At 37.3% G+C, this 27,309-nt stretch overlaps 2 protein-coding genes and 2 long non-coding RNA genes across 6 annotated transcripts in view; 2 read left to right on the top strand and 2 right to left on the bottom strand.

The window, feature by feature from the left end:
• The first annotated feature begins 814 nt into the window (after positions 1–814).
• On the top strand, positions 815–6,492 carry LOC123308062. Of its 3 annotated transcripts, XR_006537040.1 has the most exons (9): positions 815–2,145; positions 2,228–2,281; positions 2,517–2,584; positions 2,959–3,054; positions 4,848–4,915; positions 5,145–5,351; positions 5,604–5,671; positions 5,901–6,020; positions 6,270–6,492. It is a non-coding gene; the product is annotated as an uncharacterized LOC123308062 (long non-coding RNA). The 3 variants fall into 3 exon arrangements; XR_006537038.1 differs by lacking the exons at positions 2,517–2,584; positions 2,959–3,054; positions 4,848–4,915 and adding an exon at positions 3,303–3,370; XR_006537039.1 differs by lacking the exons at positions 815–2,145; positions 2,228–2,281; positions 2,517–2,584; positions 2,959–3,054 and adding an exon at positions 4,457–4,601.
• Positions 6,493–8,367: 1,875 nt separating this feature from the next.
• LOC123307597 lies at positions 8,368–9,485 on the bottom strand. Its single transcript, XR_006536988.1, has 2 exons — positions 9,111–9,485; positions 8,368–9,054 (listed from the first exon to the last, which is right to left on the bottom strand). It is a non-coding gene; the product is annotated as an uncharacterized LOC123307597 (long non-coding RNA).
• A 1,718-nt stretch (positions 9,486–11,203) lies between these two features.
• LOC123307319 (UDP-glycosyltransferase UGT5-like) lies at positions 11,204–20,569 on the top strand. The gene is made up of 4 exons (XM_044889575.1): positions 11,204–11,730; positions 13,881–14,672; positions 18,400–18,619; positions 20,144–20,569. The coding sequence occupies exons 1-4, from the start codon at positions 11,487–11,489 to the stop codon at positions 20,457–20,459; spliced, it is 1,572 nt and encodes a 523-aa protein (XP_044745510.1). The 5' UTR covers positions 11,204–11,486; the 3' UTR covers positions 20,460–20,569.
• A 4,714-nt stretch (positions 20,570–25,283) lies between these two features.
• LOC123306840 (unc-112-related protein-like) overlaps positions 25,284–27,309 on the bottom strand; it is a 48,586-nt gene continuing 46,560 nt past the window's right edge. The window contains exon 9 of the mRNA XM_044889004.1: positions 25,284–26,161. Coding sequence (XP_044744939.1) covers positions 25,923–26,161 — 239 coding nt within the window. The 3' untranslated portion in view covers positions 25,284–25,922. The remainder of the gene's footprint in view (positions 26,162–27,309) is intronic.

The raw sequence follows: 27,309 nt of genomic DNA, 5'->3' as shown, positions 1-27,309 counted from the left end.
CCACGGCTGAATGGCACCGGGCAGTAGCGTGTCATGAACGATTCCCCGGGGAAACCGGGTCGCATCCCCCTGTATACAGACCTTCCCTCGGTATCGGAGCTCTGCCGAGGGCGACCTTGATTTCTTCGCCACTCGTGGGAACAATATGGATAAATCAACGAAAAATAATACAGTACAATGTGACACCGAGGGCTCCACCACTGGTGGGGCTCAAGGTTATAAGTCGGAGGCTTCATCGAGTTCGACCCTGAAGGTAGCCCTCGTTCACGAGGACTGGCCGGATAGGGCGCTCTCGAAGGAGGAATTCGACGCCGTGGAGCTGGCGGTGGCGGCCGCGATGGACCAGATCCGGACCGGCCAGCCTTACCCGACGTTCCGCGGCGTTTCGCTCGACCGCCAGGGGGCGATGGTAGTCTCCTGCGTAGGGACCTTCAGCAGGAACTGGCTGGAAGGTTGTCTGTCGAAGCTGGATCTACCGGAGGGACTCCGTCTCAAGATTATCGAGATGGGGGACCTGAAGAGGCTGAGGAGGGTAAGGCTGTCGGTGAGGGGCCCCCAGAGGTCCGTGCCGACCGGGCTGATTCTCAGGCGGGTAAAGATGTCTACTCCGGGCCTCAAGACTAGGGGATGGAGGGTCTATGGTAGGAGCGACGAGCCCGACGAGGCTCGGATCGTTCTTGGGATAGACAGGAAGTCTCTCGAGGTTTTGAAGGCCTGTGAGTTCCAAGTTGGGATCGGGATGCGAATGGGTACTTTCGAGCTCATCCAAGACTCAACAGGGGGCTCCAATGGTGGGGCCTAGTGTTGAGGAGACGGACCTCTACGTTTTGGAGGAGTGTGAGATGGAGGTGGACTCTGCCAGGGCTCCCGCCTTACCCTTGGTCCTTCTGGAATCCAAAGAGTTAGGTGGGGGACCAGCGAAGAGTTCCGCATCTTCCAACATATCAACAGATCCTCAAGGATCTGTTGGTGTGACGTGGCAGTCAGCTGCCTGAGGGAAATAACCGAACCTCGTGGTTGCTGACACGTGCGTCACTCAAATAAAATTGCAACACTGCATAGCGGCAACCGACATCCCTCGGTTGCAGCTGTCAAAGTTGCGGACATATTTAACATTGACTCAAGAGCCCTCTGTCAAGGGTTGGCTGCTTCCACTGATGTTGGGGCTCAGCTATTAACAAGTTGGGACTTGCAGCATCTCTGGCTCGGCTAGACGATTCGACTATCATCAGGGGCATATCAAGAAGGGAACGCCTGCAGGGTGTTGTTTCAACACATCTCCTGTGGTCTCTACTTGTTGGGCTCCTGGTCGAATTGGCAGAAGCTGGGTTCATTGTTGCGGCATATGCCGATGACCTTGTCTTACTTATCTGAGGTAGTTCAACCAGTGTCATTTTCTCTACGCGTGACGCTTGGAAAACGAACTGTCTCTAAAACAGGTAGTTCCGTAAGTTGCAACATTACAAGCTTCCTAGATTATTTGACGTTTGGCTCACTGTATTCGAGCTACTTCAATATTGGACAGCGAGCAACTGTTGAACAAACACATCAACACCCAATCGAATAAGACCAATGTCATCTTTTGGTCTTCTCGGAGAGTACTTGGTGATGGATGGGGCTTCAAACCTCACAATATGCACTGGTTGTATAGTGAGGTGGTGAGGCCTATCCTAACCTAGCCACAACTGTGGTGTGGCGAACTTTCTTGGAGAAAAACTTCAACAACTCCATTATGCTAGAGGATAGTGGAGTCTGACCCTTGCTAGGAAACCGCTGAGTCTGGTTGCTCTTTGTGCCACTGGCGCAGGAGCACCGATGGAACTGTTCACTCGACGTAAAAGTGAAGAGTTGAGGACAACAGACTAGAAGACACAAAGTCCGCTTTTCTGATGGTGAGAGGGACTAGTTTCTTTCGGCATTTTTGTCGACGTAGCTTAGGGTGTGAGTCACTCCAACTGCATGAGGATAAAAAATGGTCCTGAGGTTCACTCTGCTAGTAGCACTGCACATAGAAACGGAAGGTGGAGCAGCAAGTTTGACTGTCAAACTGAAGTGTCTTTCCAGTTGTTCATAACCTGGTTGAATACATATACATGACAAATGGCATGTAGGGTCATTAATCAACATAAATAACGAAAATTAGAAGTGAGTTGAACTTTCATATGAACCACTCGATTTTATGAATCGTGCAGTGGTTATTAACCGTTGTTTTTATTTTTTTTTTCAGATCTTCGAGTTTCACTTGTATCTAAGATGACATCCATCTATTTCATAAAAAAAGGTTAGTAATACATTTTGGATTACATTTTATTTTATTGGCTTCATTATGATGATACGATGACGAGACTGAGTCATGTGGATTCCAGTGTTCGTTACATAATACAAGTCTTTTGTTTTTTGTATGGTGCACTAGATTGAAACATGTCCTAAGATGATTTTGGCAGACTGATTCCAGTCAGTGACAGATAGAAATCCCTATAATTAAGGAAATTTCTAATACGAATTTTGTTCCCCAGATATACTTCTCAAGAGGACAAAACGGAGGGTATGTTTCAGTGTTGCCAACTGAAATTGGTTTCTTCAGGTGAGTCCAAGGTCGATATGTAATTATTTATTACAGAATATTCGCAAGAACTTTTGGACAACATATTTGAGGCTTGTTCTTAGAGTGGTTCACAACGGTTGTGAACTGTACAGAGCAAGCGTAAATGGATTTTCCCTACCCTAAAATGGAATTGCGCTTGATTCGTACAGTTCACAAACGTTGTGAACCACTCTACGAACAAACCTTTGAATTAGCTGTCTAAAAATAATTAAATAATCTAAATTTTTGTGATGATACTTATTTGTCCGTGTTTCAACTGATAATATGATTGAATACATTCTTCTGAAGATTTTTGCATCTTGATAACATTATGAAGAACTTGATAAAACATTTCAATCATTATTCGTTTTCAGATGCACGAAGTTTAAATGTCAAATTGAAGTGTCATTTCAATTCTTCATATCCTAGTTGTATGAATGACAAATGAAAGGCATCACATCCCCCAAAAGGTGAGATATTATTTTCGAATAGTATTTTACAGTTTTTTTTAACTTTATTCCCTTCATTATGATGATACGATGACGAGACTGAGTCATGTGGATTCCAGTGTACGTTACATAATACAAGTCTTTTGTTTTTTGTATGGTGCACTAGATTGAAACATGTCCTTAGATGATTTTGGCAGACTGATTCCAGTCAGTTACAGATAAAAATCCCTATAATTAAGGAAAATTCTAATACGAATTTTGTTCCCCAGATATACTTATCAAGAGAACAGAACGGTGGGTTTTCTTCAGTATTGCCAACTGTAGTTGATTTCTTCAGGTGAGTCCAAGATCGACTTGTAATTATTTATTACAGAATATTCGCAAGAACCTTTGGACAACATATTTGAGGTTTGTTCGTAGAGGGATTCACAACAGTTGTGAACTGTACAGGGTGGGCAAAATTGGTGATACCTGAACTACAACTTTTTAACCCAACGAGATAGAGAAAAAAGAATGTACCATTCATGTCGTCTGTTTTCGGGAAACTAATAATGCCATTAACTGCATTACTCTATCTTCTTTTGTTTTTGAGTTATAGGCCAAAATTTAAATTTGGGCGATTTTAACTTTGGTCATTATCTCCGTTTCTGTTTTTGCTAGGATGTTGAAATGAAAACACAATACAGACGCTTTTTTCATAGCAATCCAGTAGCGTACTTTGATTTTTTTCTACAGGCTTATTTGCTGAGCTATAACATAAAGTTGTAGTTTTTCTTATGAAAACAAAAGTTTAAAATTACTTGGAAAGAATCGCCATTTTTTTCACCGTTTCAGAAATATATCATACATCGCCCTCAGTCTTTCTAAGTCATTTCAAACTACTGTATTCATAAGAAAAAATACATCTTTATGTTATAGCTCAGCAAATAAACCTGTTGGAAAAAATCATAGTACGCCATCGGATTGCTATCAAAAAAGTGTCTGTACAATGTTTTCATTTCAACATCCTAGCTTAAACAGAAATGGATGTAATGACCAAAGTTGAAATTTTAATTTTGACGTATAACTCGAAAACAAAAGAAGATAGAGTAACACAGTTGATGGCATTATTAGTTTCTCGAAAAATTACGACCGTAATGTGCCATGCATTTTCCTCTATCTCGTTGGGTTGAAAAAGTTGTATTCAGGTATCACCAATTTTGTCCACCCTGTACAGAGCAAGCGTAAATGGATTTTCGCTACCCTAAAATGGAATTGCGCTTGCTTCGTACAGTTCACAACCGTTGCAAACCACTGTACGAACAAACCTTTGAAGTAGCTGTCTAGAAATAGTTGAATTTTTGTGATGATACTTATTTGTCCGTGTTTCAACTGATAACATGATTGAATACATCTTTCTGAATATATTTACTTCTTCATCTTGATAATAATATGAGAAACTTGATAAAACATTTCAAGCATTATTCATTTTCAGATTCACAAAGTGTGAATGTCAAACTGAAGTGTCAATTCAATGTTCATAATCTGGTTGTATGAATGAAAAGAAAGGCATCACATCCCCACAAAAAGTGAGTTATTATTTTCGAATATTTTACGGTTTTTTTTAACTTTATTCCCTTCATTATGATGATACGATGACGAGACTGAGTCATGTGGATTCCAGTGTACGTTACATAATACAAGTCTTTTGTTTTTTGTATGGTGCACTAGATTGAAACGTGTCCCAAGATGATTTTTGGCAGACTGACTACACTCAGTTACAAATAAAATACGCTAGAAGCAAGAAAAACTCTAATAATTATTTTGTTCTACAGATTAATTTACCCAGAGAATGAAGGAAGGAATTTGTTCCAGTGTTGCCAACTGAAATCAGTATCTCCAGGTGAGTCCAAAATCGATGTAATTGATTACTTCGGAATATTCACGATAACTTTTGTCTTATTTGAGTTAGCTGTTTATAAATATTTAAATCCTTTGAAATTTTGTGATGATACTTATTTGTCCGTGTTTCAACTGATAACATGATTGAATACATTCTTCTGAAGATTTTTACATCTTGATAACATCATGAAGAACTTGATAAAAACATTTCAATCATTTTTCATTTTCAGATGCACGAAGTTTGACTGTCAAATTGAAGTGTCATTTCAGTTGTTCATAACCTAGTGTATAAATGACAAATGACAGTCATGCAAGGGCTCCAATCGGCATTATTATGGAAAACAAGGGATAAGGTGTATCTTCATTTCAATTGAATTGATTTTCCATCAATCTAGATCTAGATCTTCAAACTTCACCTAAATCACATCCCAAAAATGGTGAGTTATTAGTTTCGAGTAATATTTTACATTTCTTTTTTATTTTATTCACTTCATTATGATGATACGATGACGAGACTGAGTCATGTGGATTCCAGTGTACCTTACATGAAACGAGTCTTTTGTTTTTTGTTTAGTGCACTAGATTGAAACATGTCCTAAGATGATTTTGGCAGACTGATTACTCTGAAAAAATTACAGAAAAAATTGCTTAATAATTAAGAAAAATACTAATACGAAATTTTTCTCCAGGTATACTTACTACGATAACACAACAGAAGGTTTGTTTCAGAATTACCAACTGAAATTGATTTCTTTAGGTGAGTCAAAGATCTAAACTTAATTACCACTGAATATTGTCGATAACTTTTGTCCTATTTGAATTAGCTGTTTAGAAATAGTCAAATCCTTTAAATTTTTGTGATGATACTTAATTGTCCGTGTTTCAACTGATAACATGATTGAATACATTCTTCTGAAGATTTTTACTTTATCCCAATAATATCATGAGGAACCTGATAAAAGATTTGACGCATTATTCATTTGCAGATGCATGAAGTTTAACTGTCAAAATGAAGTGTTAACTCAGTTGTATGAATGGAGGATGGAAGGTATGCAAGGACTCAAATCAATTCTTCCATCAATTTGATAATCACATCCCTCCGAAAAGTGAGTAATCTATTCTGAATAACCTTAGCAATTCTGTTAATTTTATTCCCTTTATCATGATGACACGATGACGAGACTGAGTCATGTGGATTCCAGTGTACATTACATAATACAAGTCTTTTGTTTTTTGTATAGTTCGCTTGATTGAAACATGTCCCAAGATGATTTTGGCAGACTGATTAAAAACATGCTCAATGTAGAATGTATTGTATAGGAGGTGCAGATTACGAATGTTTACTTTGTTTTCAGTTACCCAAGCAGATGGAACCTACAACCGACCGCTGTTAACTAAGTCTAGTCTGGGAGATAATTTATTGCAAAGTGGAGAACAAGTATAGTGAAAAACATAGATTTAAAATTACTGAATATATATTTTTTACTGTTTAAATTGTCTAGAACATTTTTTTATGTGTCATACAGTGTTATTTATGTTGAAAGACTGTATGCCTTCTGAATAAATTTTAATCCTAGATCACATCGTTTTTCTTTATAATTCCTTCAGTGTATTTTAGCTGCTCTAATCAGTAGTGGAATTTACAGAACAGCTCTCGAATATTGATGTTAATGAATCGGATTGAATATCGAGGCTGATTTTACATTTGTACTTCAAATTACTATTACATGGTGTCCACTTTTGAAAGTAATAGTTGATAGTTGTCAGTTTTCAATGCGGAATGATCTTAAAAATGGATTCTTGTTTTCTGTTGTGATCGCATCACTTAAAAACGGCTGAACCGATTTCATTCATTATTTCTTTGAAACCTTCCTCATACTTCGAAAGAAAACATTTGGAAAAGTTGACTGGATTGTGAGAAAATCAAGAAAACTCGAAAACAAAAGAGGAATGCAGTTGATGGCATTATTAGTTGCTCGAAAAAAGACAATATGAATGACACATTCATTTTCCTCTATCTCGTTGGGTTTAAAAGTTGTAGTTCAGGTATCACCAATTTTGCAATTGTTCTTTGCACCGTTCTATTTATTAACTTTGAATATTGGTGAGACGGTAAGTTGTAAGTTACATTTACGTTAAAAAGATAATCAGTCTATGTTCTCTTCAAATGAAATATATATACAGGGTTGCCATTTGAAAACGAAACAGACGAGATTTCAGACGAAATAAATTTTTTCGATAGAAATGCTCGGACAGGTCGATTTCTGTTTCGAGAGGGACAACTTAAGATGTAGGTTACGGACGCATAGCGCTTCAACCCTTGCTACTACAACCCTCACCCCCAATTTTTGAATAGGGAAGATGGGGTGAGTGATACCTCATTTGAAAGGTATTTTATTTATTTACTGATTTCAGCACAGTAATTGTTTTTTCATTTTATGCATTAGTTCTCGAAATATTCTTAACTAAGTATTTGAAAATGAAGTGGTGTTTTCATGGCACTTGTAGTGTTTTTTTTTGTGAAAAATCGACATTTTGAGCTTCAAAACATACTTCCTATTAACATGTTTATCTAAATGTCGTTGATTGAAGAATTCTGCGGTTCTATTCGCACATTGATTGTTTGCCAAAAAAAGTGAAATTATTTCCACCCGCTCTGCAATTCACTCCTTGCTATACTATCTGTTGTAAAATACAGGGTGGCCATTTGAAAACGAAACAGACGAGATTACAGACGAAATAAATTTTTTCGATAGAAATGCTCGGACAGGTCGATTTCTGTTTCGAGGGGGACAACTTAAGATGTAGGTTACGGACGCATAGCGCTTCAACCCAAAGATTATAGAGTTAGGAAGATAGGAAACCGCCTCATATCGCTAGTACTAAAAAGCGTATACGTTTTGGCCTGTGTTGCACACAATTGACAATCAGGTGGCGCTGGAATCGTGCTCTCAAACTGTTGAATGACAGTTTTCTATTTCATAATTGAAGGGCGCGAAATTCGAATTCTGTTCCTCGATAAAAGGGCGCGAAATTCGAATTCTATTCCTTTTATTGAATTCGAGTAGACTTGGTCGAAACCAGAAAAAACATCCTGAGCGACAAAACAAAAATAGGCCTTTGTTTTGTGATCAAGATGTTTTTTTCATCTAAACATTGTTGTGAATCAATTAATATTAATGAAATACTGTGTTAGATTTGCTATACTTTTTATTTGAAATATATAGAAAAATTTGACAAAATTGAAGATTGTACATGGTGTATTCAAAGGTCAGGCTTTTTTTTAACGGAAGGTACAATTGGTGAAAATCATTTACCTTTGAAAACATCTTGTACACAAATAATTGAGCTCTGAATATAGGACACAACAGAACATGGTGAAATGTTATAAATCAAAGGTGTAATTTCTACACAATACATTTTTTTTCCAATTAATAGAATCAGTTGAATTTGTAAAATTTTTATCAGAAATTAATATGAACAAATATTCGATACAACATATCTCAAGAATTCTTTTACATATTAGTTACAGAATTTTCAGAACCACAATTAAAAACAAATTTACATAGGTGTAACCTGTATATCGGTAAAGATATGTAAGAATAACAAGTCAACTCCAAAATGCAAATAACTTCACTAATAACATGAATTACATATCAACCTAATAATACATATATCCAGCTATAAATGATAAAATTCAGTGATAAATTGAAATACGTGTATCTATTCTAATGTATAAAATTGTAGTGTAAGAGCCTAGGAGTACAAGTGCATTTTATTTGGTTTTGAGAAAATCAGATTTAAACTTAAAAATTATTCCCAAATTCGACCTGTTGGTTTCTCTAGTACTTTGTATTGCTCTGTTTTTTTCACTTGAAGTTTTGGACTTACTCTTTTATACCATCCTCAGCTTGTCTCACCACTTACTCATAGACAACGTGGTGATCGCCAAAGTGCAACTCTTCAGATAGACTAATTTCATCGTACATCAGAGAACAAATTTCTTTTTTCTGCTCAGTATTTAGGAGATACAACCTCAAAGAATTTATAATGACTCTACGTATTCCAGGAGAAACTTTTTTACTGCAGTTCACCAAGTTAATGTCTGGACATACTGAAAATCCTATTCACTTCAGAGTACTGAAAATAAAAATCAATCAATATCAGAGTCACATTGTACGAGTTTCAATACTTACGTTCAGATATTTATGGTAAATTCAAAAAACTTATATTCGGAGAATCTTTCGTACTACATTTTCCACAGTTCCTCACCATACAATAGTTTCCATAAGACATTTTGAGCAAAGATATTTTTCTTTGATTTTGAAGTTTTCACTAAGTAAATACACAAAAAACTCTAATAATAAACGACTAAAATGAACTAAATAAACGACGAGCGGAAAGAGAACCAAAACAAAACGGCCATGTTTCTTCAAATCTTACAAAAGTCAAATTCTGTTTCTCCAAATGGCCGTCGAATAAATATTTTAACCATTCTTGACATCTTAGTACAACAATTGAACCACCAGGTGGCGCTACAGCAAGTGTATACGCTTGGTTTCCTATCTTCCTAACTCTATAATCTTTGCTTCAACCCTTGCTACTACAACCCTCACCCCCAATTTTTGAATTAGGAAGATGGGGTGAGTGATACCTCATTTGAAAGGTTTTTTTATACTGATTTCAGCACAGTAATTGTTTTTTCATTTTATGCAGTAGTTCTCGAAATATTCTTAACTAAGTATTTGAACACGAAGTGGTGTTTTCATGGCACTTGTAGTGTTTTTTTGTGAAAAATCGACATTTTGAGCTTCAAAACATATTTCCTATTAACATGTTTATCTAAATGTCGTTGATTGAAGAATTCTGCGGTTCTATTCGCACATTGATTGTTTGCAAAAAAAAGTGAAATTATTTCCACCCGCTCTGCAATTGAATAAACCATGTCGAACAATGAATTAGAACACATACAAGTCTCGATTCAAAACTAAGAATAATTCACATGTCAAAGAACCAGTAAGCCAACTTAATGATCTGTTCGTAATAAATAAAAAATTATCGATTCTCATTTTTTCGGAAAAGATATGAATTCAATAATCAACAAAATGAAAACATTATTGAAGCCAACTGAGGAAACACTTCATAATTAAGTCGGAAATCGTTTCACGAATTGGGACTGGAATATTTGTGTGGCATCATTAATGATTTGATTTTCATAACTGGTAATCTGATTAGAGATATGTACGTATTTGGACTTTTTGGAGATTTCTATCGATCAAGTGTTACCGCATATTATTGGAAATACTGCAAATTATATCGAAGATAATTTAAAAAAAACACTTTTTTTCTTACCCATTTTTTCCGAATCGGCTCGGTTCAAAAGATACAGGCTGTAGAAAAACCACAAAAAAAAATTTGTTCTATCTCACAAACGGGGTTTTATCGAATGAAATGAATTTCGGAATATAGTATTTCATTTATTTGATGAATCTTTTTCGAACACAAGATATCACCCACGTGTTCCATTTTCCCATTATGACAATTACCTACCATAAATTTACCAAAAATTCAAAGAACCCATGCAACACTTGAAACTAAATGGACCCTATCCAATGAATATTTTAACGTGTTGTAAAATGAAAGTATTCTTCATATTTTCTCGTATAATGCGCGTTTTTCGAGTAATTTGATGTTCAAAAATTGAAAAGTGTCTGTAGAATTTGAAAAATTTGGTACTTTGGCTGAATACAACTCTGTTTGAAAGATCCACAGATGTGTAATGTCACAGATTTCGAAATTATTCCGAAGGTAATTTTCAGGGGTGGCACAGGTCATCATGAAAATTCTAAATGGCTATATTTATCTTTCTATTAGGGCCGAATCGGAAAAAATGGTAAAGGAAAAAAGGGTTTCTTTTGACCTCAAGAATCATCTACTGTTGAAACAGTCAACAAGTCAAAGACTCACCCTGTATGTATAAATATGTATTCAATGAATTTTTCATAATAAAAAGTTCAAAATGAAAACTTTTTTCACTTTTCATGCTATTATATCTCCCATATTTTACTCCCAAATACTAAACTTTCCCCCAGGGAAGTTCTGCTTCACCTTTGTATTCACTTCAAAAAATACTGCAAATTTTGAACATTACTCCTTCCATCGAATTGAATTCTACTTTGAGGAATGTTTACTTCTTTATCTTGATAGTTTTTTTATAGGTGACTGTTGTGATTTATCACATTGTGTTCAAAATAAAGAGTCCGTTAAAATATACCTTGTGTATACTATCATGGTCATCCCTTTATGCCGAACGTAATTTTTTAAATGAAATTTGAATCCATATCTTTCTGTCCAAAGGATATGATCCAGTATTGAAAAATCAGTATATTCATATCAGAAGCTACAAACCACATCCAAATCTGAAAATTGCAGATAACTGCCGTGTAAATTTTCCCGATAACCGATTTCCTCCTCGTCGTTACGAATTTTATGTGTAGTTGTGCCAGTTTGAATCTGAATATGTGGTTTCTTCTTGATTTTTTGTGAAATTTTCAGTATAACTTTACAACGAAATGTTTTCGATGAAGACTGTTGTGTTGATTCTTCTCATAGTGTTTTGTTCTGACGTGATAAATTGTGCGAAAATACTGGGGATATTCATGGGTTTAGGCAGAAATCATTATATTTTAGGGAAGTCTTTCATGACTAATTTAGTGCAAGCTGGTCATGACTGCGTGCTCATAAGCAGATATAGTGATGAAACAAACAATGGTGTACATTTCAAGGAAGTGATTGTTCGTAATGATGAAAGCACTGGTAAGATCATATCCCACTTACATTAGTCTAGAAACGAGTGTAAAATACACCAAGTGACAGAGAAAACAGATGAGTGTAGTATATTTCTCTAAGCCAGGGTAAGGAACGATCGATTTTCCGACCATATACATCAAATTGTTTGTAAAGTACTAAAGCTCTGAGACTTTTTCAACAGAAGGTAGAATTGGTCAAAATTTAGCGTTTCTTCAAAAATAGCCCATACAAAATTTTTGAAAATTTAAAAATCATTCGGTACTGAATACGATATGCACTTCATCATTCGCTATCTGAATTACCGCAAAATAACGTGAAACAATCCATCTCGAGATGACTGAATGAACCATATGGTTTCATTTGATATCTACCCATTCGTGGAAATTTAATGGAATTTTTCTCATCATTTACCAACTGAGAGAACAAAAACTTAACGAAAAAGAAAATTGGTCCAAAAACTCACCTATAAAATAAATCTAAATTATCCACAAATTTTTTCACAATTGTCATCACAATCTTGTTCTTGTTCCAACTCTTCAACAATCTTACTCGACGTATAAAAACGGTTTATTTGTCGACTCGTAAAAGGAAACACAAAAGGCACAATTACAAAATCTGTTGAGTGAAAAGCTTAGGTTGAACTTCACACACTTGTCAAGGTTTCTCTGGGAATCAGACACAAATATTAATATACACTTAACGGACAAGTGCCGGAACTCAGCAGGGTCAGGGGTTGAAATAAGACGGCACAAACCTACGACGGCTCACCCCTAGGTGCGTTCTGCACCCCCCGGGTATCCACACCAGCAGTACGTATCGTACTAACAGTAGGGGTGTACACTGGAAAGTAAGGGAAAATTAAGGAAGCGTAGCCACCCCAAAGTGCGTTCTGTACCCCCAGGTATCCACGCCGGCAGGGTATCGTACTAATAGTAGGGGTGGAACTCAAAATGTGGCATAGGACGGATTAAAATGGAGGCTGAAGTTCCAAGATAATGAAACTGAGTGTTGTCTTACCTCTGGATTCTGGAAAAAATTAACATGATATAAATATATGAAACGGAAACAAATAATAAATAATTCTAAAATGAGGGTGTAGTTTTACATAAAAAACGCAACCTCATTACAATACTTTTTGGACATAAACTGCCCAAAATACTTTTTTATAGGGGACTGGGTTATTGCCAACAACGAGGTGGAGAACATTTTGAGCATGTATTAAAATCAATCAAATCATGTCATTCGAGTATTTATTTTCTTGAACTCAATAAATAATTATCGAAATTTTATCCGGTATTATTCCTGATAGAACATATATGATACAGTTCGTTGAAATCAGTTTATCACGGAGTTTCAAAGAAATATATACATACAGGGTGTGCCATTTAAAAAAAGAGGATGGACTTGTGCGAATCACACAATTTATTCTTAAGATGTGCACCATTGAATTTTTTAACATTAGGACAAGAAGAATTCCAATAAATGGTTTTCACACTGTATAGTCTGACTAAGTTCTTCATAGTCATTTATACCTTAGAACCAATATTGAAACAATCCATTAACTTATTTCCAAGGCAGCACTGCAAGAAATAAGTAATGTAACTTTAGTAGACATTTAAAATTAATCGTGAGTTATAAAATAATTGATCCTTGATACTTACAGCAAGGGATAAACATGCCCTGCCATTACGTTTATTCTCGAAATAATTCAATGAAGAAGCTATCATAAATTTCGAGTCTTGCTAGGGAAGCAGAAAGGAACTTTTCAACATGAAAATTGGATAGTTTCGAAAATAGCTGATGCATTGTGAAAAAGTAATGAAATTTCAGTACCCATAACGAGAATTGATCGAAAACAGCTGGAACTCAAGTTTATGGAGTTATGCCAATTCTTTGACCAAAACAAAAAGATTGAAATAAATCGCTAGAACACCGGCAACGCAGCATAGTGTTAACAACACAAAATCTAAGAAATTGCTCGATTTTGTGCGACTTTAAAGTTACTGATTTCCGTTCGTGAAGTCATTTCATACTTATTCTGTATACACTTTACTAATTATTTGCACAAATACACCACTGGATTTATTCTTTATCTTTTTTTTAAAACTTTTCAGATTTATTTGCTTTCAGATTAATACTAGACATTTTCTTTCCAGATGCTCTCTTCAAAGCCACAGAAGAAACGAATCACAATCCGTTCTTCGCCATACACAGAATCCACGAATATTCCAAAGGCATCATACCAAGGGTCTTCGAGGAACGGGGGGTCAAACAGCTGCTGAACCACAACTTCGACGTGGTCGTCATCGAAGAAGTCTTCGCGGACGCCCTAAAAGTGCTCGCTTGGCATTTCAAAGCGCACCTCGTCATTTTCCACCCACACAGGGCTAATTTTTGGGTCAACGATTACTTGGGAAATCCTTGTCTTCCAACTTTCGTCACTGAATACCCTGCGACGTTCTCAATATCTAAAAACTTTTTGGAGAGATCGTTGAATCTTGCTCTGTACCTTTACGAAAAGTTATACAAGGAGTTTGTCGTTCTGAAGGAACATAGAAACGTGACTAGTGCACACTTTCCCGAAGCTCCGGATTTGTCGGATATAATCTATAACACAACCCTGGCGTTTTTGAATTCCGACGTTGCCGTTTATCAATTCGTACCGACGTTACCGAACATGGTAGATATTGGAGGTTTTCACATTGATGTTCCAGGAAGGCTGCCCGTTGAAGTTCAAGCATTCTTCGATGGTTCTAAAAAAGGGGTGGTTTATATCGATTTGGATTTCCTGACAAGTAGCTATCTGTCCGAAGAAACACGTGACTGGATGGTCGAGGTACTTTCCGAATTTGAATATGATTTTTTGTGGGTATGGGATGAGCAGGCGATTCCGAACCAACCGGCAAATCTAAGATTTCAAGATCCGCTGAAACTAGGAAATGTTTTAGGTGAATGATAGTTCATCCATAATTATACATAGTGTCCCAATAAAGACAGCCAGCCCCTCATACCCTCATTCATCATCATCATTGCTGTATCCCGTTATCTACGAAAAAACAAAACTATCGGTGCGATCAAACTTATAATTACTTAGGGCTAATTGGGACTGGTTGCCCTACTGTGACAGAGACCCAACCGTGACCTACAGATCCTTCCACACTCTGGGCATGGATAGTCACCGACCAGATCTGGCCGCCGCTGTATCCTTCTCGAGTCTCCATTATAACTGTGGACCAAAGACATCCACTGCGATCTGTCTAACGCTAGTTAATTCCAGTTATGATTTTAGGGATTAATGCAGTTTATCCTTGAACCGCTTATACTGGCCTCTTGATTTCCGAGCTCCCTCTGTGATTTGGGCGTACAGAGCTATTTTGGAAAGTCTTGTGTCTTGCATCCTCAGAATGTGGCCGCTCCATCTGAGTCGGGCCCTCGTTACTTGAGTCTCAATTGATGTACAACTCGCACGTTGCAAGACTTCTGCATTTGCAACTTTGTGGAACCATCTGATGTGTATTATTTGTCTTAGATGACGTTGTTGCGTTTGTTCAAGCTGTTTAATATGTCGCCTGTAGGGTGTCCAGCTTTCGTTTCCGTAAAGAAGCGATGGGAGGGCCACTGCTTTGTGAACAGCTGTCTTAGTCTTCAGATTGAGGTCGTGATTTTGAAACACTCTGTCCTTTATCTTCCAGAATGACCGTGATGCCGAATTGATACAGTTGTGTATTTCCATGTGTAGGTTAGCCCTAGTATTTATGAAGCTTCCCAAGTATTTTAACACTTCGACCTGTTACTAGAGTTCCATCCTACAGGATGATATCTGTTTGAAGGCTTTCTGGCAGACTTACCAGGATTATGGTTTTGTAAATATTGAATCTAAGACCTAAAGCTTCGTATATATATTTATAGGTGTCCAACATTATCTGTAGATCCTCTGAGATATTAGCGATAAGTGTGCAGTCTCCTGCAGAGATAAACTTTGCACGGGTTTTTACTCTGAGGCGCTTCAGATCTAACAGGCCTCCATCAAATCTGAATCTTATACCAACACCTCTTACATGCATACTCATGTCATCAATTATCGATACAGCTATGGCAAAAATATTGAACAGTAAGGACGCTAACACGCAGCCTTGTTTTATTCCAGAGTTGGTCAAGAAATGATGGGTTGTAGAGCCATTACTCTGTATTCTAGCGGTGTTGTTGGTATGGAGACTTTTACACACTGCTAAGAATTTTTCGGGTACTCCAAGGCTTCCCATGATTTTCCATAGCGCTCTCCGATTCACCGAGTCGAAGGCCTTACTTAAATCGATGAAGGCTGTTTAAATCCTTGATTGTTGTTCACTGTGTAAAAATTAGGTCTACCGTACCTCAGGTAATAGCTTTTCTAAGAGTGGAAACAGGCGATTAGCCATAATCTTCGAGACAATTTTACCGTCCACACTAAGCAACGATATGCCCCTGTAATTGTTGCAATTTGACGTATCGCCTTTGTTCTTATAGATGTTGATAACTAAAGCGTTTCTGAAGTCTTGTGGTAAATTACCTTGTTCCCAGATCTTGCGGAATAGTAGTAGGAGACTATTGACAATGTCTTCAACCAGGGCTTTGAATATCTCCGCTGGAAGGTCATCTGGACCAGGTGACTTATTATTTTCATATCTTTCATCGCACTTATGATTTCCGACATTGAGATTTCGTCATCAAGCGACGTCATCGGACTATACGCGGGGAGCAGGTTTAAAATGGATAAATCCGAGTCGTTATTTTGATTCAAGACCTGTGAGTAATGCTCCTTCCATCTTTCGAGAATTTTTTTCTATCATTATTTAGGATAGCTTCCTGAGCATCTCTTATAGGAAAGTTAGCTTTTCTGTTTGGACCATAAATAGTTTCAATAGTTTCTAAAAAACGCCTGTAGTCATGGTTATCGGCGTAAGCTTGAATTTCCCTTGCTTTTTCTCTCCACCAGCTATCCTTAATGTTCCTCATTTTTTGACGGACCTCGCGTTTTATATTTATAAGACTCCTTTTGGCAGCAACATCGTCAGGTTAATTGCTGTTTTCACTGCTTTGTGTTTTTCCTTCACTTTTGAAGGGTGCCATATGAGTTTCGTTGTCGGCCAACCAGTCTGGGGATTTTCGGGAGCATTCTGTGCCCAGTATTTCTTTCGCTGTATTTGTAAGGGATGACTTGAAACGGAGCCAATGACTCTCAATGTCGTCGTTATAATCCGGTGGTGTTAGACTATCTTTGGCGGAGGCTGTGAATCTTTCTGTTGTGGAAGGGTTTTGTAGTTTGGAGATTTGAAGGCGCTCTCTAAGTAACTTTGGCTTGCGTTGGTATTTTGGGAGCATTGAGATCTTCATTCTCGAGATTACCAGCCTATGATCAGTTCAGCATTCCTGATCTGCTCTGGGTTTAGTGACCAACGCTTCTTTGAAATCTTCTTCTCACGATTACATAGTCGAGAGTATGCCAATGCCCTGAGCGCGGATGGCGCCAGGTCTCCCTTGAATTGGGCCTCGTAATTAAATAAGTGTTCGTTATACATAGATTGTGTTCTGCACAAATAGCCAGCAGAGGTTCTCCATTCGAATTGATGCTGTCTGTGCCGTGTTTCCCTATTATTCCTGGCCACAGTTCTGCGTCTTGGCATCTGCCCACTCTGGCGTTGAAGTCTCCAAGGAGGATAATTCGTTCCTGTTTTGGGATTCTACTTATGTAGCAACGAGTGTTTCGTAGAAAGTATCCTTTAAGTTGTCAGAGGAGTTCAAAGAGGGTGTGTATACTGCAATGATGTTCACAAACGTGTTATTTGCTGCAGGAAAGCGTAGGCTCATTAAACGTTCTGAGATGCCAACTGGATTTTCGATTAGTTTGGCGGCCAGGTCGTTCCTTATGGCAAAGCTCACGCCATGTTGTCTGATTTCGCCTTCCGGCAAGCTTTCCAGAAAAAAAATATACGCTTGTTCTACCAAGCTACCTTCGTCCGAAAAGCGTGTTTCGCTTAAAGCAACTATTGGAATGGATGTTCATTGCAGTTCCTTATCGATTAGAGCGGTACGCCTCTCTGGTCGGTCAGCCTTGGGGTTGTCTAGCAAGGTTCTGACGTTCCATGCTGCAAAAGCTATGTGCTTTTCATTGGTGGTTGTACGATGATTAACTCGCTCAGGCACCCTCCCCCGGAGATCCGAATGGGAGGGTATTTTACCTCCAGATACAAATTTTGTCCTGTTCGACTGAACCATCTTTTTGTAGGAGCTGCGTTAGAAGGTTTTTAAAAGCTGCACTGGTAACGCTGTCAGTGCAACTTTGGTTGCGGTTTCGGCTAGATTATCTTGTGGCACAGGTATCCTGAGACCACAAGGTCTAAGACGTAACTCAAGCAACGCAGAGAGTCATTTCCTGCTCAAGCCAATGTTCAGGCTATGTAATTGTGGGAAACAGAGTTATACCGCTCATGTTCGGTCTCCTGGGCCTTGTTCGTAAGAACAGGATGCACCGCGAGTAGGCGAGGTTGGCATTTGAGGGGAGAGGCTATAAAACGCATCCTTCCCCCTTTTACCCCTTCCCCCAATCTACACCGTTTCGACCTACCCCTGTATGCTCACTCTGAATTTATTTCAGTATTGGTAAAATATGAGATTTTACCTTTCCTTCATTTCTAGTGCATCCGAATACGAAACTTTTCGTCCATCTTGGAAACACCAAAGATATAATAGAGAGCCTGTACTACGGCGTTCCACAACTATTGATTCCAGTTTTGGATGATCAACTGTACGATACCTCACAAGCGCAGTATCACGGATACGCGAGGACATTACCTTTTCAATCCTTGACTAAAAGCAATTTTCGTTCCTCCCTCCAGGAGCTTCTGAATAATGTCAGGTGAGTATGAATACACTGCTCAACAATTGATAGGAATCGCTTAACTTCCATCAATTCGTTCCAGGAAATCAGGTATATTCGCTTCAAAATGTTCATTTTGATCAGATACCAGAGTATCGCATATCCAAATAAGATGCATATTCTGAAGTACCATCTCTTTTAGTGACAAATCTCGAAATTTCATCGAGCTCGGTGAAACTGTTCGGTCTTGACAATTTTTTAACTGACCCCATCTTTTTGGGAATTTTTCGAAGGTAAACTTTGGACACGCGCGTATATGCCAGAAAAAATATCGCAAATAAAAATGTGATACATGTAGCCTACTACAATTACAAAATCGCTTTCAGAGGGCAACAGCTTGATGAAGAAGAAAAAGAATGATAAAAACAACTCAAAATAAACTACTGCACATGAGTTAAGGATATTGACTTAAAATGCAAAAAAATATAGTTAAAATAAGATTTTTGTGATGAAAATTGATATTAACATGATTTCAAGTTGCAAATTAATTTTAGCCTGTAGGTCTGCAGCGTATACAGAGTTGTTGAGAAAAATCGAGTAAAATAACGGAATTTTATTTCCAGAGAATTCAAGCATTTTAAGACTATCAATACAATGTATGGGCTCCAAGGGCACCAATAGCAGCTCGACATCTTTTTTGCATACTACACACCAGGTTGTTCCAATTGATATGTTGCCTTGTCCATTCCAGTCTTTGACGCTTATGGTCACGTGTTAATGGAACTCCTCTTAATGGACGTCTAGAACCTAGATTCACCTCTCTCAAACGTAGTCTGATGGTTTCGATGGAAACTTGGACCCCATCTGCATTTTGAAGAGTATTCTGTAGCATATTCTACACTTAGATGTAGGGTTTCTTCTCGCCGAAACGGTGATGAAACGATCCTGAGCAGGTGTTGTTTTTCGTCGCCCACCAAGCCTTGGTCTTTCCAATACGGAACCTGTCTCCCTGAACCTATTCCAAAGTCGAGATATCACAATTTGGCTGACTTGGAGCCGTTCCGCTATAACAACCTGAGTAAGGCCACCCTATAGCATTACGATAGCTCTATTAGCCTCAGCGTTTGTTAATTTACGTCTTGGCATTTCCAGAAAACTCGTTTCAAATCGAAGCCATTGATAAACTTACTTAATTTCAAGATAAGAACATTCATGAAGCATATTCAAAGAACTAAACTTGAGAAAAAAGGCGACCAGATTGACGAAATGCCTCATACTGATTTTTATTGGATCGATTCAAGTTGTTATTGAGTTTTAAATGATTTTACAGCGATTTTCTCGAAGATTACATACTTTTAAAAACGATTGAATACGATATCCCTAACTCTTGTGGAGCAGTTTATCTCAGTTTTTCCTGACAAAGACATGTAAAACAGATGTTCCAGATATATCTTAACAAAAGTTACGAATAAAGCGAAATTCGAATGTGATCCCTATCAACTGTCGAGCAGTGTAATTTCGAAATCAAGTTCACTAGAAGAGAAAATATTCTTGTTTTTCTAGGTACGAAGACGAAAGTAAAAGAAGATCGAAAATACTAAAAGAAAAGCCAATTTCAGCGAAAAAAGCGGTGGTATTTTGGATTGATAATGTCTTGAAAACAAAGGGTGCGGCTTATATGAGAGCAGATTCCTTGGATTATTCTTGGTATCAATTATACATGATAGATGTCATTGGATTTTTCATAGGATCGTTCGTTATTGTAATTGCATTTGTGATAATTATTTTTGTGAAAATTTGGAGAATATGTTGTTGTCGTTCTAAGAGAAAGAGTAATAAAAATAAAATCTATAATTCATTAAGTTATATTGCAGAGTGAAACTAGTGAAAGGCACTAAGCTAATGATTTAAGAATAAGTAAAATAAAACATTTTATACAACAATAATGTTTGATTGTTTCATCACAGTAAATATGCGATCTCGAATTCAGTTTTGTGTTTGTGTTGAAAAGTAGTTTAATTTCTTTTAGAAAGTTTCAATCACAAAACATACTTGTTACGATAGAAATAAAACTTCTTTGGTCGTAAATGCAGGAATTATATATACTTCATAGAGGTAGGTACAGAGGTATTCTGAGATCTCTTTGAACTTCGAAGTTCAAATTAGTCATTTGAAGTAAAACTTCAACTGAGAAAGTTCAACAAATGCAGCACAAAGTTTAAAGGGACAGAGCAATCAATGAAACTTAATTGCGAGAGCTTCTTTATTCTGCCAGAAAAATAGAATGTTAAAATAATTAATTTTAATAAGGAGGCTGAGTTGCAATAACGATGTTAGGCCAAGAGTGGAAAACAAGGGGTGAAAGCTAAACTGTTGCCATCAATGTGATCAATACATTAAATATGAGTAGAGCAATAATATTATAATTAACATAAAAAACGTTGGTCTTGAAGAGTGCGAAAATTCATGAATGAATACAACATTTACAGAGACGGACTACTTGTAATAAGTAAGCACGATTAGAACGTCCATCAGAAAAATAAATACAATTGATAAATTATGAGCGATACAAAATGAGAGTACTGAATGAGGAAAAGCACTAATCGTTGGTTTCGAGAAGAGCAAAAGGCTTGAGATCGTATCTGTATATCGAGGAAGATAAATAAATTTGAGAAAATAATGAAGGGATCATACCAATTGAGGAGGACAAGAACCTATATCAATTGAGCAGTACAAGTAAGGATTATAAATCTGTTTGAACATTCTTAATAATCTTGCTCGTGGGACACATTTCATAAAGAACGAAAGCATGAGAAGAACATGAAAATAGAGTAATTAATAATTTTGAGAAGACTGAGAGTGCATTACCTTTGAGTAGAACTAGTACGCACCAAAGTTGAACGAGAAGACATTATAAAGAATTACTTAAAATGAGATGAACTGCTAGAGAATTTACAATATTCGATTTTCACACGGGAAAGTTCTGACACCCCCAGAGTACGTCAGTCAATGCTGTTCTTCAAGTACCATAGAATTTGCACCAAAGATTATAGAGATAACCTAACTCTATAATCTTTGATTTGCACTATACCATTGACGTTTGGAAACTAGTCAGTAGCGTAGACAATAGCAAGGTCGGAGGAGGCATCGCTAATTTTTAACAATAGTAAATCACTTTTATTAATAAAATGTCCATAATAAGAAACTTTTTTCACTTTTCATACTATTCTAACTTAATTTGTTTCATTTCTCATTTTACTCTCAAAAACTAAATTAATATATAATTATATTAAATATGTCAAGACTGCCTAAGCTGGGTCAACTTATTTAATAATAAGTTGAATAATAAGGAGGGAATGAGTAACTTACCTTAGAAAGTTGATAGCTGCTACTGACAAAAACTGAAGAATATTACAGATTTTCAGTTGGGAAATATCGGTCCAAGGAACAAACACAAGAAACTATTCTTTCACGACGTTTCGGCACTTTATTGTGCCTTCTTCAGGCTAAAAAATGGAAAATTATGTTATAAACAGTGACATAGATAATATAAAAATATGATGGCATAATATTCATATAAATTACTAAAATTATCAATCTAATACATTACAAATACAGAATAGAATATAAAGACTCAGCGCACTCGAGAATTCAGAAAGTTATGATAATAAAATCGATAAAGCACAAAATTCAGAATTTATCGGACGAGTTGTTTCACAAGAAAAATTTCGATGAGCAAACTTTATTTCTGATGAGAAATGGTTACCCGAAAAGTTTGATACATAAAATTTTTTATTCTTCTAATGTTGAACCTCCACCGCACACGTTGAATAATGTTGACGAGTCCCATAATAATGTCAGAGTCTGTAAGTTGATTTATGTACCGAGGTTGTCCGAACAACTCAAACGATTAATGAAAGATAGTACAAATCGTGTTATTTATTACTACAACAAAACTGTTCGGTCTATTTTTTCAAAGCTTAAGGATAGGGATCCGAAGGAGAGATGTTCTGGGGTGGTTTATAAGATCAACTGTAGGGATTGTAGCGTGTGTTATGTCGGGCAAACAGGGCAATATTTGGGCAACAGATCTGCCCAACATGAAAGGGATTGCAAGAATAAAAAAGAATCCACAGCATTATCTGCTCATGCTTCATCATCCAACCACAATTTTGATTTTCAGAAGGTTGAAATTTTGGGTCGGGAGAACAACTGGTTTAAACGTTGCTTTAAGGAGATGATTTATATAAAGAAGTTCCCAAACACAGTTAATGCACGTACGGACGTTAGAACGTTGAGTGTGGCATATTCCAACTTGATTCCAAAATGTTGAAAGCCCAGTTAAATATTTGGTCGTTTCGTTACGCCACTGTACAAGTGTCATGTTGTCTCTCGTGTTTCCGTTGTGTTTGTAGATCGTTTTTCTTCCATTCATTTGAATTCTGCGTTTGATGTGTCATGACCCAAAAAAGCAAACATACATCGATGCCTAGATCCGGTAGAACTCGTTTTCCCGTTTTATTTTCATTTTTATGACGATTTTCTGTACATGAAAATATTGAAATTTTTTAATATTCTGACAGTGAGTATTTTTCCTTTTTCCTTGGCCTGTCTTGCTATACAGTTGTCTTGCTCAGTCTGCTTTGATGTTTAATGTTGTTTTCGGTGTTTTTATATTTTTTTATATTCTATTCTGTATTTGTAATGTATTAGATTGATAATTTTAGTAATTTATATGAATATTATGCCATCATATTTTTATATTATCTATGTCACTGTTTATAACATAATTTTCCATTTTTTAGCCTGAAGAAGGCACAATAAAGTGCCGAAACGTCGTGAAAGAATAGTTTCTTGTGTTTGTTCCTTGGACCGATATTTCCCAACTGTAATTATCAATTGGAACGAGATTTTCCTGTTCGTATTACAGATTTTCTCACAATCCCGCATAACAAATCGAAAATGAATTTCGTTCACCTCAACGAATTTTATTAATTTCAGCAAGAAAAGCGAGTCATTGTAGTAATCCAGGATTCAATAAAAACAAGAGTGCCTGTTATAAAAACTACCATTTTCTGTTGCCCAATTAATTCTTCACGAAATCTACTAGAGCTGAAGTAATTGACAACTACGGCGACGCAGCCGAGGCCAGCAAACTGGCGAGTACTTAATTTCATGAAGGTGTGAAAAGGTTAATGAAAAAATTCAAAAAACTGTCTATAGTCACCGCTGCTTGCTAGCCTCGGCAATCAATTTGCAGGCTCGACTATTATAGACAGTTTTTCGCCCTTGTTACGTGGTTTCCTCGGAGAAACTTATCTCGAGTGCCAGCTATTTCTTTCACTAGGAAGAATAGCAAACCTACCAGAGTAGCTGCTAGTCGGAGAAAGGGTTCGCTGTTATCTAGGGTGGTAACGATAACGAAGTAGTCAAAATCAAATTATGTACCAGTTTATTCACACCTTCGGAAACTGATTATATATACAACGGAAATATGTGTAGGTATGAAATATGAGCGAATCGATCAGCAAACATACATTCGGGAAATTCGATCCGATCACGAGCACTTTATAAAGTTTACACCGGGTACAGTGAAAAATTGAAAGGTTGTTCAATAAAATGCGCCAACCAGAACTGACGAAATGGATACTAAGGATGACCTCGCGAAGTGAACTGACTTGCTATACGGTATCGGGATGTAATTAATTGTATTTCTCGAGAAATTAAAGAAACACAACCAGGGCGGATCTATTCGAAACTTTTATTCGCTACCCCAAGGGCTACGCTCCATGACTGATAGCGAAGAAAAGGTCTATTTTGAGCGCAACTACGGGATTTCACTGACGACGAGCGGTACCTCTTATTCTCTACCCCAAGGGCTTACGCGCCATGACTGATAGAAAAGAAGAGATTTCTATTTCAACACTTATGACGCAGGAACGCGAACAGGGGGGTTGACGGGACTTTCTCTTCACTACCCCAAGGGCTTACGCACCATGACTGATAGCGAAGGGAAAAGTCATACTCGCGAAACAGGGTAAAGTATGTCAAAAGATAACAGAAAGCGATACAGTACAGCAGTGTCAAAGAAGTAACCGGTGAAGGTCTAATAAAGAAACTGAACGGTACAGACGGGGACCTACCCCCTTTATTCAAGGCACTCGCGGAAAACGAAAAATAAAAATTAATTTCTAAGAGCACTGTCTTCGTAACACAAAATTTATTCTAAATTCACTGATCGGCTCGTCGGGCACACAATCGCAGAGACAAGAGGAAAGAGAGTAAATAGCGTAAAGAGACAAAAGAGAGTCAAGTGACAAAAGAGACCGTCGCGCGGGAAAATCTGCTTTTATAGGCAAATCCCTCCACACGTTGAAAATCTGAAAATTCCAGAATGCGACAAGAGTGAAAAACGTCTTCAGCTCCGGTTTATCGCATATCAACATCAGAAAAACGTCGAAATCTTCAACGGCATGCAAGAAAAACAACGTTAAACACAGATAAACGGTATTTTACACTTACTCTGCCTATCGGAATGAATGTACTGAATATTTGAAAGTTAAATATTTTCAAAGGCGGAAATGTGAAATGAACGGAATGCACTAAAATGAACTCCAATTTTCTCAGAAAACTGGGATTCATTACAACGTAAATAACTATTGTAGTTTGGATATAAATGTTCATAGAGGAAAAAAAAAGATAATTTTGATTGTTATTTTGTATTTATATTTTTATACAATAATAATTCACTTATGAATATAATAAACCTTAGTAAAAATATATCGTCTCTAACAGTAATTCACATACTGTTTAATCCTAGGTGAAGGCAATAAAATACATGACATCGCAAAATAAATATCCGTTTTAGATACTCAATTAATATCTAAAATCATAAACGGTTTTTCGTTCAATAAAGTCCAAATGAACATTTAAATTTCCGGATGGCAAATCAATAATAGGTGCATCTAATCGTTTGATATTAATCACAACATTAAAACTATGCAACTCGATAAAAGACTGTGATGGATAACAAATGCTAATAAAATTCGTTACATTTTCGTTAACATTAACAAACAACACAAAGGAGAATTATTACAGCACACCTAACTGAATAACGAAGTTAATATTTAAACTCGCAAACTACGACGCCAACAAATAAAAACTGTTATTGCCGACATCCAAAAAATATTAGAAATTCTCGTCATTCGCAATTTTTTTTTAAATTCAACAATAATTATGAAACGAGTTGATAGTGGACAGATTGTCGAATAGAATATCATTAGTCATTGTCAGTTTATTCAAAAGGCACGAAAACTGTGCTTAAGTATTTGTAAGCGTTTGTTTATGACCATCCTCCTGTTAATTTGTGGAATAATTCTTCGTTGAGTGTCTGACTGGCCTCTTTACTTCTCGTGGAGAGGAATATGTAGCCTCCGATGAATTCATGCACGACCTTACAGTCGGCCGATAGACAGCTGAAGACGATGCTTCCTTCTTCGAACTGAATCATCATGTGCTTCACTTCCCAGTTGACGTTCCAAGCTTTCATGGTGTTGTAGCGCCATGTTTTGATGTGGTCTCCTGAAGGAAGGTAACGTGAAATGGTACGGTTGTAATTGTCGTACATAATCGAAATAACAATTAATAAGGTGGGTAAATTTCAATATACCTAATGAGTATATACAAGGTGGTCCATAGTTCTAACCCGCTAATTTCTGATTCGAGGGGTAACAAGTTTTCCGATTTTTTTCAACTCCGTAACTTCAACATCCAAAACCCCTTGATTTTGAATAGGATGACGATAACTAATTTTGAAGATCCCATTTGACCTTTAAAAAAATAACGAAATAACAGCGAAAATAGTAAAAATGGCAATGTGGAATTTATCTCGAGAATATGTAACGCCATTTTCTCAGGTTACTGAGCGCCAGCTATTCTTTAAGGGAAAATAGCAAACCTACCCTGGTAGCTACGAGCTGAAGACAAGGTTCCTCGGTGTCTGAGGTGTTAGCGACTACCAGTGAAAGTCAAAATCAACGTACAAAAATTATATTTGTCGACTCGTACAAGGAAACACAAATGGCACTATTACAAAATTCGTACAGTGATAAAACTAGATATAATGGGTTGAACAGAAACAGTCTACTTTATACACTTGAACAGGTTTATCTCGGAATCAAATACAACGACAATATTCGTGAATTTACAGATCAAAACGAACGGAATCAAACAGGGAATCCGATCTCAAACGTGATACGGGATCTACGGACGCGTTCGCCAGCCAGAACTTAAGAAGCACACTTAACGGACAGGTATCGGACCTCAGCCAGTAGGAGATGACGGCACAGATTCACGACAGCTCACCCCTAGGTGCGTTCTGCACTCCCTGAGTATCCACGCCAGCGGGGTTCTTCGATAACAGCAGCGGTAAGCGTCGGACAAACGAGGGAGGAAAGAGGGTTAGCCACCCAAAGTGCGTTATGCACCCCCTGTAACAGTAGGAGTGGACGTTGGGGAGTAAGGGACGAGGGAAGTTCAGCCACTCCAAAATGCCTTCTACACCCCCTGAGTATCCACGCCAGCGGGATACTTTACTAGCTGTAGGAGTGGAGGTGTGGAGTAAGGGATGAAGGAAGTTTTTGCCACTCTAAAATGCGTTATGCATCCCCTGAGTATCCACGCCAGCGGGGTGCTTTACTAGCGGTAGGAGTGGAGCTGGGGGGTAAGGG

Source organism: Coccinella septempunctata, chromosome 2 (genome assembly GCF_907165205.1).
Source record: "Coccinella septempunctata chromosome 2, icCocSept1.1, whole genome shotgun sequence".
In the NCBI taxonomy this organism is placed as follows: domain Eukaryota; kingdom Metazoa; phylum Arthropoda; class Insecta; order Coleoptera; family Coccinellidae; genus Coccinella; species Coccinella septempunctata.
This window is presented reverse-complemented; position numbering and strand designations above follow the sequence as displayed.

Excerpts from the sequence above, each read along its gene's own strand:
- LOC123307319 (XM_044889575.1), top strand. The coding sequence starts at position 11,487 with ATGTTTTCGATGAAGACTGTTGTGTTGATTCTTCTCATAGTGTTTTGT. Across the intron at positions 11,731-13,880 it reads TCGTAATGATGAAAGCACTG|ATGCTCTCTTCAAAGCCACA; the intron begins GTAAGATCATAT and ends TTTTCTTTCCAG. Across the intron at positions 14,673-18,399 it reads GAAACTAGGAAATGTTTTAG|TGCATCCGAATACGAAACTT; the intron begins GTGAATGATAGT and ends CTTCATTTCTAG.